The 15,008-nt window shown below is 40.0% G+C and overlaps 2 protein-coding genes across 4 annotated transcripts in view; one reads left to right on the top strand and one right to left on the bottom strand.

Annotated features, from left to right (window-relative positions):
- Positions 1-64: 64 nt before the first annotated feature.
- On the bottom strand, positions 65-9,562 carry si:ch211-197h24.6 (uncharacterized). The gene is made up of 12 exons (XM_006801318.3): positions 9,480-9,562; positions 5,097-5,184; positions 3,570-3,600; positions 2,555-2,632; positions 2,320-2,459; positions 2,117-2,242; positions 1,792-1,837; positions 1,534-1,599; positions 1,081-1,427; positions 881-985; positions 524-614; positions 65-384 (listed from the first exon to the last, which is right to left on the bottom strand). Exons 2-12 carry the CDS (start codon positions 5,166-5,168, stop codon positions 341-343), a joined length of 1,146 nt encoding a protein of 381 aa, XP_006801381.2. The 5' UTR covers positions 5,169-5,184; positions 9,480-9,562; the 3' UTR covers positions 65-340.
- A 462-nt stretch (positions 9,563-10,024) lies between these two features.
- Positions 10,025-15,008, top strand: part of tex10 (testis expressed 10) — a 16,202-nt gene continuing 11,218 nt past the window's right edge. For 2 of the 3 annotated variants that reach the window (XM_087848176.1, XM_087848174.1), the window contains exons 1-7: positions 10,025-10,184; positions 10,422-10,621; positions 11,118-11,305; positions 11,398-11,724; positions 11,815-12,027; positions 12,129-12,381; positions 12,476-12,588. In XM_087848176.1, coding sequence (XP_087704302.1) covers positions 10,439-10,621; positions 11,118-11,305; positions 11,398-11,724; positions 11,815-12,027; positions 12,129-12,381; positions 12,476-12,588 — 1,277 coding nt within the window. In that variant the 5' untranslated portion in view covers positions 10,025-10,184; positions 10,422-10,438. The remainder of the gene's footprint in view (positions 10,185-10,421; positions 10,622-11,117; positions 11,306-11,397; positions 11,725-11,814; positions 12,028-12,128; positions 12,382-12,475; positions 12,589-15,008) is intronic. The other variant, XM_087848175.1, reaches the window with a different exon arrangement.

Raw genomic sequence — 15,008 nt, 5'->3', positions numbered from 1 at the left:
CTAGAGGATCCGTCAGCACCTGGAAATACTTTGATGGGGACATGAAATCAACCACAAACATATCTTTATGTCCATTAATAGCTTTTAATCGCTGTGAAACTTAAAACTAAAATGATCAGGTAAAGTTGCTGGATACAACAGCAGACATGTAAATCCTTCCAAGTTATAAATCTTGCCATATTATGAAGACATAAACATAATTAAAACAAGGACAGCAAAAGACTGAAAACCCAGTGCATGAAAATATATATTTTTTTCAAAAGTACATGAAATCAACATCTGGACAATGACCCCTGTGCATGTAGGACAGAAAGATGAGAAGACAGACTTGTTGCAGCTCTTATTTGTAATATCTGGGCGGACCGTCATTGTACCGGGATGGACCTGAAAAAAAGCAAACTATTAATAAGTGGACAGCAAAGAATGATGCCTCACACACTCCTTTGGAGTCCTTCATTTAACAGTCCTTGATATTTGAGCCATGGATCTGTCATAAAAAGTCTGGGAGAAGGTGCATGTATACCTGAGAGGCCACCTGAGAATCGGTTGCTACTGCTTTGCATTCTAGGGGGTGAAGAGAAGTTTGTGGAACTCAATGATAAGCTGTTGGGCCCCTGAGGAGGAAACAGATGCCACAAAATAAATGTTTTAACCTGAGGGACAAGTGAAACATCTGAAAAAGTAAATCTGGTTTTGCTCATCCTTTCAGAGCAAAGGAAACCTTGTGCACACAGCTGAAACAGTTAAAATTAAATTAGAACTTTAGTACTCAGCTCGCCAAATAACGTTTGAAGGCTGATCTTTAGTGTTTGGTTTCAAAATTATTTCTAGGCTAGATGCTGTTAAAAAAAAGAAGAAGCAACAACTCAAAACACCTTACCCCTGAAACACTCCTGAGTCGATACTCCATCAGCACATCTGTTAGTTTCTGCGTCACCTTCAGCACCAGCTGGGCATCGCTCTCATTCTCTATCCTGAAAGTATCCTAAAAACACATTTTGTAAAATTACTTTCTGAATCTAAATATGAATATTAAAAAAAAAAAAGATGCTGACTTTAAACCTATTGTAAGAAACCTACCAGGTATGTGAGCAAAGTATGGGGAAGGCTGCTAGATTCTGGAGCTGCCCCCATTAATCCCGGCCTGTCCATTGGTCTGTCCATCAAGCTACTACCCATCCGGTTGCCCTGGTACTCGTCTGAAAACATTTTGTTTGGACGTTCATCCAGCAGTCCACTCCTTCTGTAGTTGTCTCTTCCACCACCTGAACCGCGACCCATATTATCCATGAAATTTCCCCGATCCATACCAGAGTCAGAAAAGTCTTCCCTGGAGGAGTAGCCTCCAAAGCCGGACTCCCCAAATTCATCTACGGGATAATCAGGATGAAACTCCCCTGGGAATCTTGATTCAGAGAACCTGGGACCTGTGAGATACAGGTTTATTACATTTCAGTTCACATATTTTTATTTTAATAGAACAGGGATATTCATGCGCATTGAGAAAATTAATGTCAATCACAAAGAACTCACCAAAGGGTGGCCCCATTTGTCCCATTGCTGGAGCTGGTGAAGGCCCGGCTTTAGGAATAGCAGAGCCTGTGATGGAAGGATGTGTGAAATTAACAACTAATGCGAAAGAATGGAAATCCTTTAGTGTTGTTGAATGCTAAGCTAAGCTTTGACCCCAGCTAAGTAGGAAAAAATGTTATTTATTTTTTAAACTGAGAAGCTGATCTTAGTTTTTGAGAACTTAAAAACATTGGATGCAAACAGAGCAGAATAACTTACGTAGTCCTTTAAAAGCAGGAATGTCAAAGGGCTCCCTGAGGATCACCTAAACGTGACAACGGGAACAGAAAAATGATCAAATCCAACATATTGTTAAGTGCACCCACCCGTCGAATGTAAACATGGGAGACTTTTAGCCCCATCTGCAATGTAAAAGTTTTATGGGGACCAAACAAAGATAAAGTTATCTGGCAGTACCTTGGAGACTGAATTTGAACTTGTGTCTAGTAAGAGAAAAGTAAAAATCCCAGAGCAAAAACACCAATTCAGCAGACCAACATTACACATAACATAAAAACTGAACTATCACAGGTGTACCGCTCACCTTGATTTGTCCCCTCCCCTCCGTCTTTTCAACTTCAGCCGCAGCTTCTTTAATGGATTTTCTGATAGCAGGGTCTTTCACGGCATCTTCCTCCTCATGCGTAATCTTGTCAGGGTGGGTCTTTTTCTGTGTGAAAAGCAGAATAAAACAGTGCAAATGATTCTGCAACCTCGAGTGCAGACTTTGAAACAGACAACACTCACCATGTATCTATAGCAGTGTTTCCAGCCTTTCACATGGTCAACAATGTCATGCTGCAAGCTGGCCATGGCGCACAGTTTGCACTGGTAGTGTGGAGGGACAGATTTACTGGGGCTGCGGTACTCCCACACATACTGAAGGCCTGCAGACACAATGATTATTGATTATTCACTTCTTTATGCAAGAAGGAGAGGAGGTAAAGTAGATAGATGTAAGGAAAATCCCTATGCTGCTTACCAATCACACAGTCTGTGATACCCTTCAAGATTTTGTTGAGCGAGGGCACAGTATGGATAGAAGATCCTTTGGAGAAAACTGGGAAAACATAATAGTGGTCAGCATTAAGTAGAGGCTGAATTTATAACTAAAACAAGACTTATATCCTGCAAACTAGTAAAAAACTAATTGCAATTATACTGTACTGTTTCACAACCTGCAATGTTTAATGGACTGGAATTTATTCCAGATTTTACATGGATGGATCGACCCAAACTTCCCATGTGAGCTTGGGAGAAAAAACAAACAAACAAAAAATAACAGGAGCTCTAAGTTAACCCCCATTTAGGCCCAAACTGAGCTGCAGAACAACACATCCTGTGATGCACTGCTTCTCACCGTGCGCAGCCGCAGAGCGGTAACTTCTGTGTTGCATTCACCAAAGCAGTCCTCTTGCAAACGCACGATACAATTAACACATAATTTAAAAACAAAAGAATTCTGCTAAGCAGGCAAAGTATATGTCTAAGAAAAAAAAGCTGAATGCAAGTCAAGCCAGTGTAACACAGGCAACTGGTAAAAAAAATTGATATTGCATTCAGCAGTATTAAAAAGAAACAAGTGCATTAAAACTTAATTAGTAACCAGTGCAGATGCATGGTAGCATAAGCCATGTGTCGTCCGCTTTTAAGGATAATGGTGCTGCTCTTCAGTGTAGCAACATCTTAATGAGACTGGGTTGGATTGTTATTAAAATTATTTAGAAAACTTCCAAAAACCATTCCGAAAACTGGACTTCTAAATAGGAAACCTTTATGCAGGAAATGTTTTGCGTGAATACTTTTGCAGTGATCTCCAAAGACCAAAACAGTAGACTGCACCACATAAGACTCACCACCCCCATCCTCAAATCTCTGAGGTTGTGAGCCTCACTGAGTGGTGAACATGCCACCACACGTGACATGAAGCATGGAAACCAAGGTCTCAAGCTTCAACTCTCAACACTGGAAGTGGCACCGTGTGTAAAAGGACTTACCTATATCAGCAGAATGCTGCAGCTGCCTTCTCTGTCAGCAGAGGGAATAAACCCACGAGAAGGAGAGAGACACACAGGAAATTAGTGACAGGATGACACTAAGCAGAGGACTGAACTCCTTGTCCAGGTCCGCCACACAACCATTACGTTCTCATCCTCTTTGACGCCTGCATTAAGCAGTGACAGTCACAGGAATGTGTATAAATGGTGTCTAAATCCTCACCAAGTGAGAATGTAGACCAGCAACAACTTGTTACTACAGGGAAGAAACTGGGTTGTTACACCTGCCGCAGTGGCCGCACTGAGGGAGGCTGAGGTCGAGACCTTAGCGATCTGACAATGAAACTGGTAGAAGAGAACATGCTCTTCTACCACCGTGCACTGTGGTCAGTGTGATGTGTTTGAAAGCCCCAAATTTGAGCTTGACAGACAACAACAAACAGAAACCCTTTGGAAACAACTAAACATACACCCCCTTCAAGGATAAGAGTGATGTCAGCTGTGTGAAATATGGAGGTGGTTCCCGTTAGAGGCAGGTGCTGAGGTGGACGCCACTTCATTTGAGGATACCTACTAATAAAGAAAACATATTTCCAGGCATACAACTTTCTTCAAGATAAGCAAAAGGAGATAAGACAGACATAAGCAGCCAAAAAATTGAAGACACTGAGTTTAGATGATTGAAGTTAAATATCTAAGCAGAAATGTAAATAATCACTGTAATTCCTGCAGTGATTTAATGTTTTGCAGCTAATTTACATTTTAAGTAACTGCATGTTACTGATAAACACCACGAGAGTGTGGTTTGGAGATAGAAATCCAGGACTGAGGGTACTCTGCTGTAAAGTACTGACTTCACCAGTGGAGCTTTGTTCACTGGTGGGAGATCGTAATTTCTGTAGCAAATAATGAACTTTTGAGTTTTTCACCTCATGCACAGTGGTTGTACAGAACAGTGACGTGTCTACTACCTGCCGTTTAATTGAGCAGTGATGTAACAACGTCTCTTAGGGAAAAACTGGACTGGATATGTCACCATTGACTTTAAGTCCTCGAGGATTTGAATCAGCAAGTGATCCGTGACTACCACTTTTGAATGTGACAGCGCTCAGTAGTAAAAAATGAGTGGCCTGCCATGTGGTACCGTTTAAGAGAAGCCAGTTTATCTCACTTTAGAATATATTCGGAACACCAACGTGAATAAAACCAGTGTTAAAAACAAACAAACAAAACAACAATTCTTTAAACCACAACAGGTTTGACAGGCTGCAGATGTGAGGCCAGAGCCAGTGAATAATGTCTTCAGTAACAAGACTGCAAATGAAGCAGGCCTGAAGGCACACGAGCAAGCAGGAAGCCCACAAGTTCAGGGCTGCTGCCACCCAGCACTCCATCAGGTACCACAACAGCAAAATTTGGGGAGGATGGGGGGAAATTACAGGAAATCCCACATTTTTACTTTAGGTTTTTGATACTGCACATTTGGGCTCGTGTGGCACTGAAGTAGAGCCAAGGACTGATACTTACCTTTGGATTCTTCTTTGGATTTGGGGGCCCACTTTGTGGTGGAGGCTGGTTTCCTGAATTCTCATCCTCCATTTCCTCAGCGTTGTCACTACAAGACAAATGATGTCTTATTGCTGGTTATCAAATCATTACACATACTAGAACTAATTACACAGTTAAAACTAGGGATGCGTGCAACCAGTTGACTAATCATCACTGTGTCACTAGTCAACATTAAACATACTCATTGTTTAATCTAATTGTTCTAAATAAAAAATTTTAAGTGATGCCCAATGCTGCTAAATTGTTATGCAGCCATCTGTCACTAGATGGAACATCGGTGTTGAAAAATGCCACAAATCTGTTACTCTAGGTCTGATTTTTTTGTTAACACTATAATTGTTAATTCTTTTAAAGATGAAAGAATAAGACTCCAGATACAAGTGGCAGAAATGCGCTTTCTCTGAAAAGCGGATGAGCTTTTCCTTAGTGATAGGGTGAACAAAGTAGAGCTCTGAACTGGGAATTTTAATTTACTAAAAGCTGCTGATCATAGAGGTATGAGACATGGGATTGTAAGAGATCTGATAAATAACTTGGAGCAAGCCCATGCAAGCACTTATATGTGAGAAACAATATTTTAAAGAGGACCAACATATAGCAATTTAAAAGGTTATATGATAATTCTTCCAACTATTTCTCGGAAATCAACTGGTACATGGAATCAGCAGCATTGTGAGCTAACTGCAATTGTAACAATTATGTTTTTCTCAGTCCACAATACACTATATGGACAAAAACATTTCCTAATATACTATAACACCACTGCAAAAGTCCGTTTGTGAAATTTCTTCCCTAATAGATATTCCACAATCGGTGACCATGTAAAGTTACAGAGCAGTATTGCTGAGATGGATAGTGTGTAAAAGCCACCAGTGCTCTGCTGACTCAGTAACCGCAGAGCTCCAAACCTCCTGTGGCATTGACATCAGCATGAAAACATTGCCCAAGGGGCTTCATGGTATAGGTTTTCCATAACTGAAGAGTAGTACCTCCTAATTCAGATCAAGGTAATGGCTCAGTCTAGGGATGCACCGATACCGGTATCGGGTATTGGCCTCGATACCACATTTTCTAAAGTACTCGTTAAAAGTCCCCCGATACCGGGGACCGATACCACGGTCTGAGACCTGTCTATGTTTGAGCGGCATGTAAGGGGTTAATCGCAGGCGCCGAGTGCCCGCCCCCAGGCCCCGGCTGCAGCTCAGAGCTGAGAGAAGGGCAGGTGAGACAAGTCAGCCGTGTGGAACTATTTCAAAGTGAACGAAGACGCGAAAACAAAGGCGGACTGCAAATTGTGCTCAGCGAAATTGTCCAGAGGAGGCTCAAAAGGTAGCGCATTTAACACAAGTAATTTAATCAAGCACCTAAAATCCCAACACGACAACGAGTACAAAGAGTTTACCCACGCTTATTTACCCATGCTTATTATCACAGAGGAGCATAGTTGATGCTATAGCAGTGGGGCGGAAAATAGTTGGGCATTTTAAACATTCCACCTTAGCCTACTCCCGCCTCGAGGACATTCAGGGACAGCTCAACCAGCCAATAAAGAGACTGCAGCAGGACGTACAGACGCGCTGGAACAGCACGTATTACATGCTCCAGTCCCTCATTGAGCAAAAGCGAGTGCTGGGCGTGTCCGAGCATGAACTCCCTGACTATCTCACCGCTCACCAATGGGCTCTTATGGAGACGACTGTTGCCATCCTCGCCCCCTTTGAGGAACTAACTAAAAAAGTGAGCAGCTACGACGCACTACCCTCTGATGTCATCCCAGCTGTGACTGTGCTAGTGAGACTTCTAAACAGAGAAACAAAAGAGTAAATACCTCTCAGCCCCATGTAGCAGTGTGGAAAGTGAAAGGCTTTTTAGCTCAGTGTCACACATTATAGATGAAAACAGAAATAGTCTGACTGCTGATAATGCAGAAAAGCTACTTTTCTTAAAAAAAAAAACCCTGCCACTCACTTTTTCTCTCCATTAAGTGAGTCATCTTAGACTTGATGTTAATACCTACCTCAGTTGCACTGACTGCCACAGTTCTATGTTGGTGGATGTTGTTAGTTTATTCAAATATTGTGCACTGAATGGCAAATTTGTTTATTAATGCCCCTTGTGTTGTCCAAAGCGGCAGAGTTTACAATAAACTGAAAACAATACTTGAGTTGCACTGTCACTGTTTAAATTTTTTTTCCATAATTATTTATTCTGTAATATGTTGCATACAGCATGCTTTTCATTTTAAATAAATGTTCTTAATTCCAAACTAGTCCCTTGTTGTTGTTGGGGTTTTTTGTTAAATTATAGGACTAAAGCTGTTACCTGTAAATTTAAATAATGTTTTTATTAAGTACTCGGCATCGGTATCGGCGAGTACTGAAATGCAAGTACTCGTACTCGTTTCCAAAAAAGTGGTATCGGTGCATCCCTAGCTCAGTCAAGAGTAAAAATATAGAGCAACCTGACTGCAGCTACTAAAAAACAACCACACAACTAAAACTTTAACGCTGCATGGTCGATGTATTAAATATTTTCACATTCTGCAAGTTGTGGTGACTAGATGCCTGCCCAGAGTTGCACACCTACAACCACTTTTGACCACAAGATGACTGCACAGGTCTGATAGAAGGAAACCTTTCTGCAAACAGTCACACTCTTATTTGGACTGACGGTAATTACTCTCAGAGAAATTGCTGAAGCTTTACAAATAATTACCATTTAATTTATAAATGCAGACAGATTGGCAACATGTTGCCCATCACTCTGAATGAGTCTTTGTCAATGAGCACAATTCGAGGGGACTCGACATAACTGACTGCCAGCTGGTTGTAGTCTGCTTATATTCTTGTTGAAAAAAAAAGGTTGCTGAGTGTAAATGTAATAGTTAAATGTGAATTTGTGCCCATGTTTAGGCAGATACACGATTTTCACGATTTCCAACAATTTACCACCGTTAACTGCTGTGTTATAAACAAATTGTATGTAATAAGTAATAATTGACTAAATGAATAGCAATACTTATAGCAGGTTTTAGTGACGGTGTTGTATGTTTATACAATCTCAGTAAAAATTTAATGAAGTGAGATAACTTCATTTTGTTGGATAAAACATACTGACAATCACAATAGTATAAATACTGTACGCGAGCACTCAAAGCTCTTTTACACAACATGCCTCATTCACCCATTCAGCACTTTTTTCTACGCCTGCTTTCTGTCCAACATACACACACATTCAAACTCAAATGAACGCGTCTGAGAGCAACTTGGGATTCACCATCTCATCTAGCATGCAGAATGGAGCAGCCAAGGATTGAACCATCAACCTTCTGAGTAGATGATCTCCTACCCTCCTGAGCTACAGCCACCACGTAATATGGTGGCTGCATTAGTACTGTGATAAGATCACGGGGACTTCACAAGGGTGAATACTCAAATCTTGATGTGTTAATCACTCGTCCTCGGATCACACTATATGTTGTAAGATATGTAACGTCTTTTAAAATATGCAAATCTATACTATATTTTAGAGTTTGATAATGTTTATCTGATTGCAAAAAGCAAAAAGGAGAATTTATAAATGTATAACATTTTCTCTAAGTTGCGACTTTCTGATCCATCCAGGTGATTAGCTTTTAAATTTGTTTTGGGAAACGTGCTACACCCCATCTACATGTGCTTTCGAGGACTAGCCATTCAAAACAAAGGGCAGTATTGTTACTACAGACAATACTTTTTAAACGATCTTAGATTTATTTTTTCAGTATTTTAATAACTTTATCAACGAAACAGAACAGCAGCAGTACTAGTGAAAAGGTAGCAGCATGGGCGGAAATAAATCTAAGTAATACAAATACAAAAGAAGAAAGGGCCATCTTTTTTAAAAAAAAAATCTTGTAATATTGAAAACTCAGTTTTAAACCTGTCGTTAAATCCTCATCTTAATTATCTTATATTTGTATTTAAGTAATTCATATCTATTTTGCTCATAATTATCTTTTGAATGCAGGAACAACAACGAAACAGGGAGTCACAAAAGTGTTGTCTTTTTGTTAAATATTATCATCAGAAACACAATTTTCTGCAGTATCGCCCAAACAAACTTCAATGCGTCGTAGTTTAAAAAAAAAAAAAAAAAAAAAAAAAGATTTAAAGACGTCTCGTTTCTTTAATGATCGAATGTTAGCGCTGTTAGCTGTGGGAGGGCCACAAGCAGAGCCTTAATTTACATAAATTATTTGAAATGAAAATGTGCCTGTAAGACACATCTTAGCGACCGCAAACGACACATATGATAGCTATCTACATAACGTAATCAAGTGTATTATATTATCAAACTTACACGAGATAATTAAGTGCAAACCGCGAGTTCCTCCTAGCTCAAGGTGAAAGGAGAATACAATGCAAACCGAGTTTCGGGAGAAGATTGTAGTCTGATGAACTCGCCGGTTTAAAAAAAACAAAAACAAAACCAAAACCAAAACACGTTGTAGCGCTATTTTGTGTCAGCGCTTCACAGAAAGACCTAATCTATTCTCTTAGAGGAAACAAAATGACAATTATTATCATTTATTTGTGCTTTCAATTTTATTATAAACTATTAAGTTAATTGTTCCAAGGCATCTTCGAGGGCAGCTTTTATTGGTGCGTTTATTTTGTACACCGCATTGGCGTCCAGGAGCAAAATTGAAGAGAAATAGTGAATTACCTAAGAAAAGAAGGCTTGTGTTTTTCATTTTATTTCAAGTTTACGCACATGATGACTCTCGAGCAGCTATAAACTCGCACTTTGCCCCAGTTTGGTGGTTTCATTTATTATAAGCCCCGCAGGAGCAGCAGCTGAACTGCACACATCTAACGCGCAGTCTTTGTGACCGTGTACACACACATAATCAAAGGACCCAATGTAGCCACACGAGACCGAATAAAGATCATTTTCTTTGTATATGTGTGTGTATGTTTAGTCGTTAGCCGAGTGGACACATTTTTAATGGATGCTTTATGTTGTGTAAATTTCCGACTTTAGACTGCAGACATTTTTATTGTGGTGAGTACAATTAACTACTACCGCTAAAAACTGTTGCAGGGAAATGATAGGTAAGTTAGCAGAGCAAGCTAGCTGTGCTGCTGAGTATCGAAATGAACTATTGAGAGTAAAAATAACAATGTTAACGGTCCTGACACAAATTATGTTATTATTGATACGTGTTCGATTTACCATGTGTCATTAAAATTAGTGCATTAATTCACTTCCCCCTATCTTCATGTGTCATTACACTGACAGCAGTCTAGACTGCAGAGATGAAGGCCAAAAAGAAGAAGAGGCAGGATGACTTCCAGAAAGTGAAGCTAAAAGTGGGAAAGAAGAAGCCCAGAGCTGATAACGCCACCAACACCAACTTTCGGTCCAAGGGGATCTATCTGTCTGAGCAGCTAAAGAGAGACACGAGTGGACCCACAACACACAAACAGCTCGGTATTAATGTAAGATCTGAGATCTTTTCAGATTTTAGCAAGTTAAAAAAAACATGCTATAGGCTTGTTTCATTGAATATAACAAGTTTGTCTTCTTCCGTAGTGAGAGTAGAGAGCAAGTAGAAATATGTTGCGGATGGAAGAGGAATGGAAGTCAGTAGAAGCAAGACAGAATAGATGTGTGTGAATGAGAGTGAGACAGGTGGAAAGGCGTAGATGCAAGGATTAGAGGTTGTGAAGGTGGATGAGTTTAAATACCTGGCGTCAGACATGCAAAGCAACAGACAGTGTACATGAGATGTGAAGAAAAGAGTGCATGCAGTGGACGGAGATGAGTCTTGGGGGATATTTGACTGAAGGAAAGCTGCAAGAGTGCTGTGATCTATGGCTTGGAGACATTTACTGTGAGGAGGCATATGATCCACTGTGGTGACCCTTAAAGGGAGCAGCCAAACAAAGAAGAACAACAGAAACAAATTTCTCATTTTATTCCCTCCTTCCACAGGACCTCCTGTCTCAGCTGCACCATTACAACGCGAATGTGAAACACAGTGCCTTGTTAGGTTTGAAAGAGTTGCTGTCCATCAGTCCCTCTTTGTTAGAGCAGCATCTTTCACGCTTGCTTTCAGAAGTGGCAGCTGTTTTAACAGATAAGGATCACAATGTTCGTGTGGCAGCTGCACGTGTGCTCAGGTTAGACAAGCATGTCAAAAATACAACAAACACATTTTTTTCTTTGTTTAAATGTGTCTAAAGTAAACAAACTTGTTTTAACTTGCTTACAGGTACATTGCACAGTGTGTGCCTGCAGAACGCGTGGCTCCGTTTTTCCCCCTCCTCAGTGCTCATTTGTCTTGTGCTATGACGCATATCGAGACAGGAATCCAGGAGGATGCCATAAATGTCCTCGACGTGTTCCTAGAGCACTACCCTGCTCTGCTAGCCGCACGGCCTGCAGTTCTCCTCACTAACTTCCTAGAGATGATCTCTCACAGACAGAACAGCGGAGGAGCCAAAAAAGCTTCAGACTCCAAGGCTTGGACCTGGGCACTGTCCATCAACCCTAACAGGGCTGTGACGAGCCAGCAGTGGCGGCTCTCTGTTCTTCTCAGGTATGGAAGCTGCATGTAAACACAATCAGGAAAAATCTAAGTTAATAACTCTGAATGCCTATCTTCCTGTTTGTTGTACTTGTATCTCAGGCTTGGGCGCTTTCTCCAGGCAGTTGTTGAGGAAAGACCAACGGAGGAAAGTGATATGTCTGTCCCAACTGAAAGAGTTTTTGGTTCTAGTGGAGAGGGTCGATTTACACCTCTTCATCTCAACTGGGAAGAGCTAACGTACAGCAAGGTTGGAGTTAAGATTTATGAACATTCTGGGGCCAAACCAACTCCACACTCCACCTTTAAACTTAGGTATGAAATCTCTGACTTTAGTAGCTGTCCAGAAATAGTTCAGTTTAAGCTTTTTTGTTTTGTTTTTTCATTTGTTTCTTTTTAATTATTTCACTGTGCAGACCTGAGCAGGATCCAGGAGCTACAGTAAGTGAGGGTCTAGACTCAGCTGAGACTGTTCAAAAGTTTGCAGCTACTCTTGTGCCTCTCCTGCTGGAAGTGTGGGTCGAGGCCAGCACCAATGACAGCCCGTGGAATAACACAGAGGGAGCCCACCTGCTCACTCCAGATGCCATGTCAGTAATGTTCCAGGTCTTGTCTATTCTGCAGTTGCTGAGAAAACTGGCCCCACAGCGGGAGAACCAGGATGCACTGGTGAGATGTGACTTGCATGTCTTTTGTTTTGTTTTTTCATTTTATTTTAATGTAAATGTTTGATCAACCTCACAGATATTTTTGTTTTCTTTAGGATGCGTGGTTCCGTAAAGAATACCTTGGAGATTTTAAGCAGCACTTCATTAAAAACTTTCCCTATGGGAGCCGGGATACACCCAGACATAAAAAGAAAATTGATCTCAAAAGGTAAGAAAGTTCATTCTTGGCATTCTTTTTATCTTTGGTGTTTTTATTAATACGTAGCTGTCATGGGGCGAGAAGTGGGGTACATCCAATCCAGTCCAATCGAACTTTATTTATTGAGCACTTTAAAAACAACATAGTTGACCAAAGTGCTTTCCAGTAATAAAAAACAGAGATAACAGTTAAAAAAAACATACATTAAGCAGACAAAGAAGTATATATAAATAACAATAAAATAAATACATAAGTGAAAAAAGGAAGATAAAAATAAATCAGTATATATTAAATATAAAACATGAGTAAAACAGACAATAAAATATACAAGGAATAAAATTAACAAAATAAAAAGATTAAGAGTGACCTAAAACTGACTAAAAGCTGACTCTGGTACTACTCCTAAAAAGCCTTGGAAAAAAGGTGTATTGTTAAAAGTGATTTGAACATTTCAAGTGTTTCAGTCTCGACATGGGGACAGCAAGAAGTGACTTGTCAGTTTATCTGAGAGACCTTTGTGGAGTGTATAGGTGTAGAAGGTCTGATAGGTTCTATCATTTTAAAAGGGACAGGCAACCAGTGTAAAGACAACCAGTGTGCATCCTGGACCGGTCAGCAGCCTGTTGATCAGCTGACACAGAAGGGCAGACAACTATTGAAATTTATGCCTACAGTCGATTTTCTCTGGACTCTGGGAGGAAGCTGGAGTACCCAGGGAGACTGTGGCTTATGCTTCAGTTGGAAATTTACGCCATAACTGCAAACCCATCTGAAACCTTACGGCGTAACCTGACGTACATCTTGCTAGAAATGTAACTACACGCCAGTTTGATGCAGCCTGCAGCTGCTGTGATTGGCCTGTTTAGTACCGTTATTACCTTTTGTGCATTTATGGCTACTTTTTTGCTACAGTTTTTGAATTTAACAATCATTGCCTGTTTATTAGGAATAATAACCCTAGCATCACTGTAAGGACTCACAAATATCAGCAAATTACTGGAAACTATCAAAATGGACATGTGAGAATGTACAAAAAAGTCTAGAGGGACAAATCTGTTTGCCCAGAGAAATCTGACCACAACAAAGAGCAGGCCAGCAGAGAAAAAGCAGCTGACACTGCTTATTTATTTTTTAGCACATGGCGTCTCTTTTTTTACTTCTCATCCGTAAATAATCTGCTCTTTCTCGTGATTCAGTTTATTTTGAAAAGTCTCAACAGGATCTTGAGCTTTATTGTGAAAGGTTTATGTGGTACATAAACAAGCGGACACGCGATGGTGTTACCGTCGTTGTTGCTAACCACAACGCATAAAAACAGGCGCTTGTCCATCCGTAGTGTGGTTTTATTAAATATAAGAGAAAGAGAGAACTTTAAGAAATTAATATAGCCACTATAGTGATAGTGACCATCAAAACGGTGAAAAAATATTGCCGTAAACAGTTTATTTTGCGACACCACGAAACAAACCATAGCGTAAAATGAAACGATAGACATTTTTATATCGTCATTTGATATATATCGTTATATCGAACAGCCCTAACACAGAAGTCTAAATCAGGCCTTAGGTGGTAGAGTCGGCTGTCTACCAATCAGAAAACCAGTTCAAATTGTAAATGATAAAGTATCCTCGAGTTGCCGCGGTGAATCAGTTGGAGTATGAGTGAACGTGAGAAAGTGCTTAGGCATAGATGTGTGCGATTGGGTGAGTGAGACTTGCAGTAAGAAAGTGCTTTGAGTGATCAACTGAGTAGAAAAGAGCAAAGAAACCACAAAAGGGTTTAAGCCCAGAACCTGCTTTATGTGAGGCAGGTGAGTTCTGTTAACCTGTGGGGACAGCTGTAACCACTGTGCCGCAATGTTGCCTCTTATTTATTAATGACATTAGATTTAATGTCATTAATAAATAAGTTAGATGCCTCATTGCCCAAGGATGCATCACATTACACTTTTCCTCTGCCTGTTTCACACTTTTCTCTTGACTCACAGCTTGTGATAAGATGCAGGGAAACTTAACAATCTGCCATCAAAGGCACTGATGAGGAACACAAACATGATATGCTTAAAATGTTTACATTTCTCAAAATATTTAAATTCACATCTTCTTTTATTTACATTTGTATTATTACAAATTTGTAAAATTTTTTGCCATATTTGAATGGATAATAGATGTTGACTTGTTGGAGGCTGACTGCCATCTATTTAAGAACTTTTTTTAATTTTAAATTCATATTTTATTTTATTTTTTGTAAAGTTTTGGTTGTTTGTTTTTTTTTCTTTTTCACCTATATGTTTGTGCATAGCTCTAAACTGCAAGTTTTGAGTTCTTCGTTTTAAAAACTGTAAAAGATTTAAGCAGCCAGTACAGTCTGATCCTCTACTGGTGGTTATTTACTGTGTATGAAATTCAGACTAGCTAAGATTGCCCTCA

The sequence above is a fragment of the Neolamprologus brichardi genome, chromosome 11 (genome assembly GCF_056152115.1).
Source record: "Neolamprologus brichardi isolate AB-2024 chromosome 11, ASM5615211v1, whole genome shotgun sequence".
Taxonomy (NCBI): domain Eukaryota; kingdom Metazoa; phylum Chordata; class Actinopteri; order Cichliformes; family Cichlidae; genus Neolamprologus; species Neolamprologus brichardi.
Note: the sequence above shows the minus strand (reverse complement) of the source record. Positions and strands in the feature narration are given on the sequence as shown.

Bases quoted from the DNA above. Each gene is read 5' to 3' on its own strand.
- si:ch211-197h24.6 (XM_006801318.3), bottom strand. From the start codon at position 5,168: ATGGAGGATGAGAATTCAGGAAACCAGCCTCCACCACAAAGTGGGCCC. The intron at 2,243-2,319 runs GTGAGTGTTGTC...CTTTTCACACAG, and splicing joins AACACTGCTATAGATACATG to AAAAAGACCCACCCTGACAA. The intron at 1,838-2,116 runs GTGAGCGGTACA...TGTCACGTTTAG, and splicing joins AGGGGAGGGGACAAATCAAG to GTGATCCTCAGGGAGCCCTT.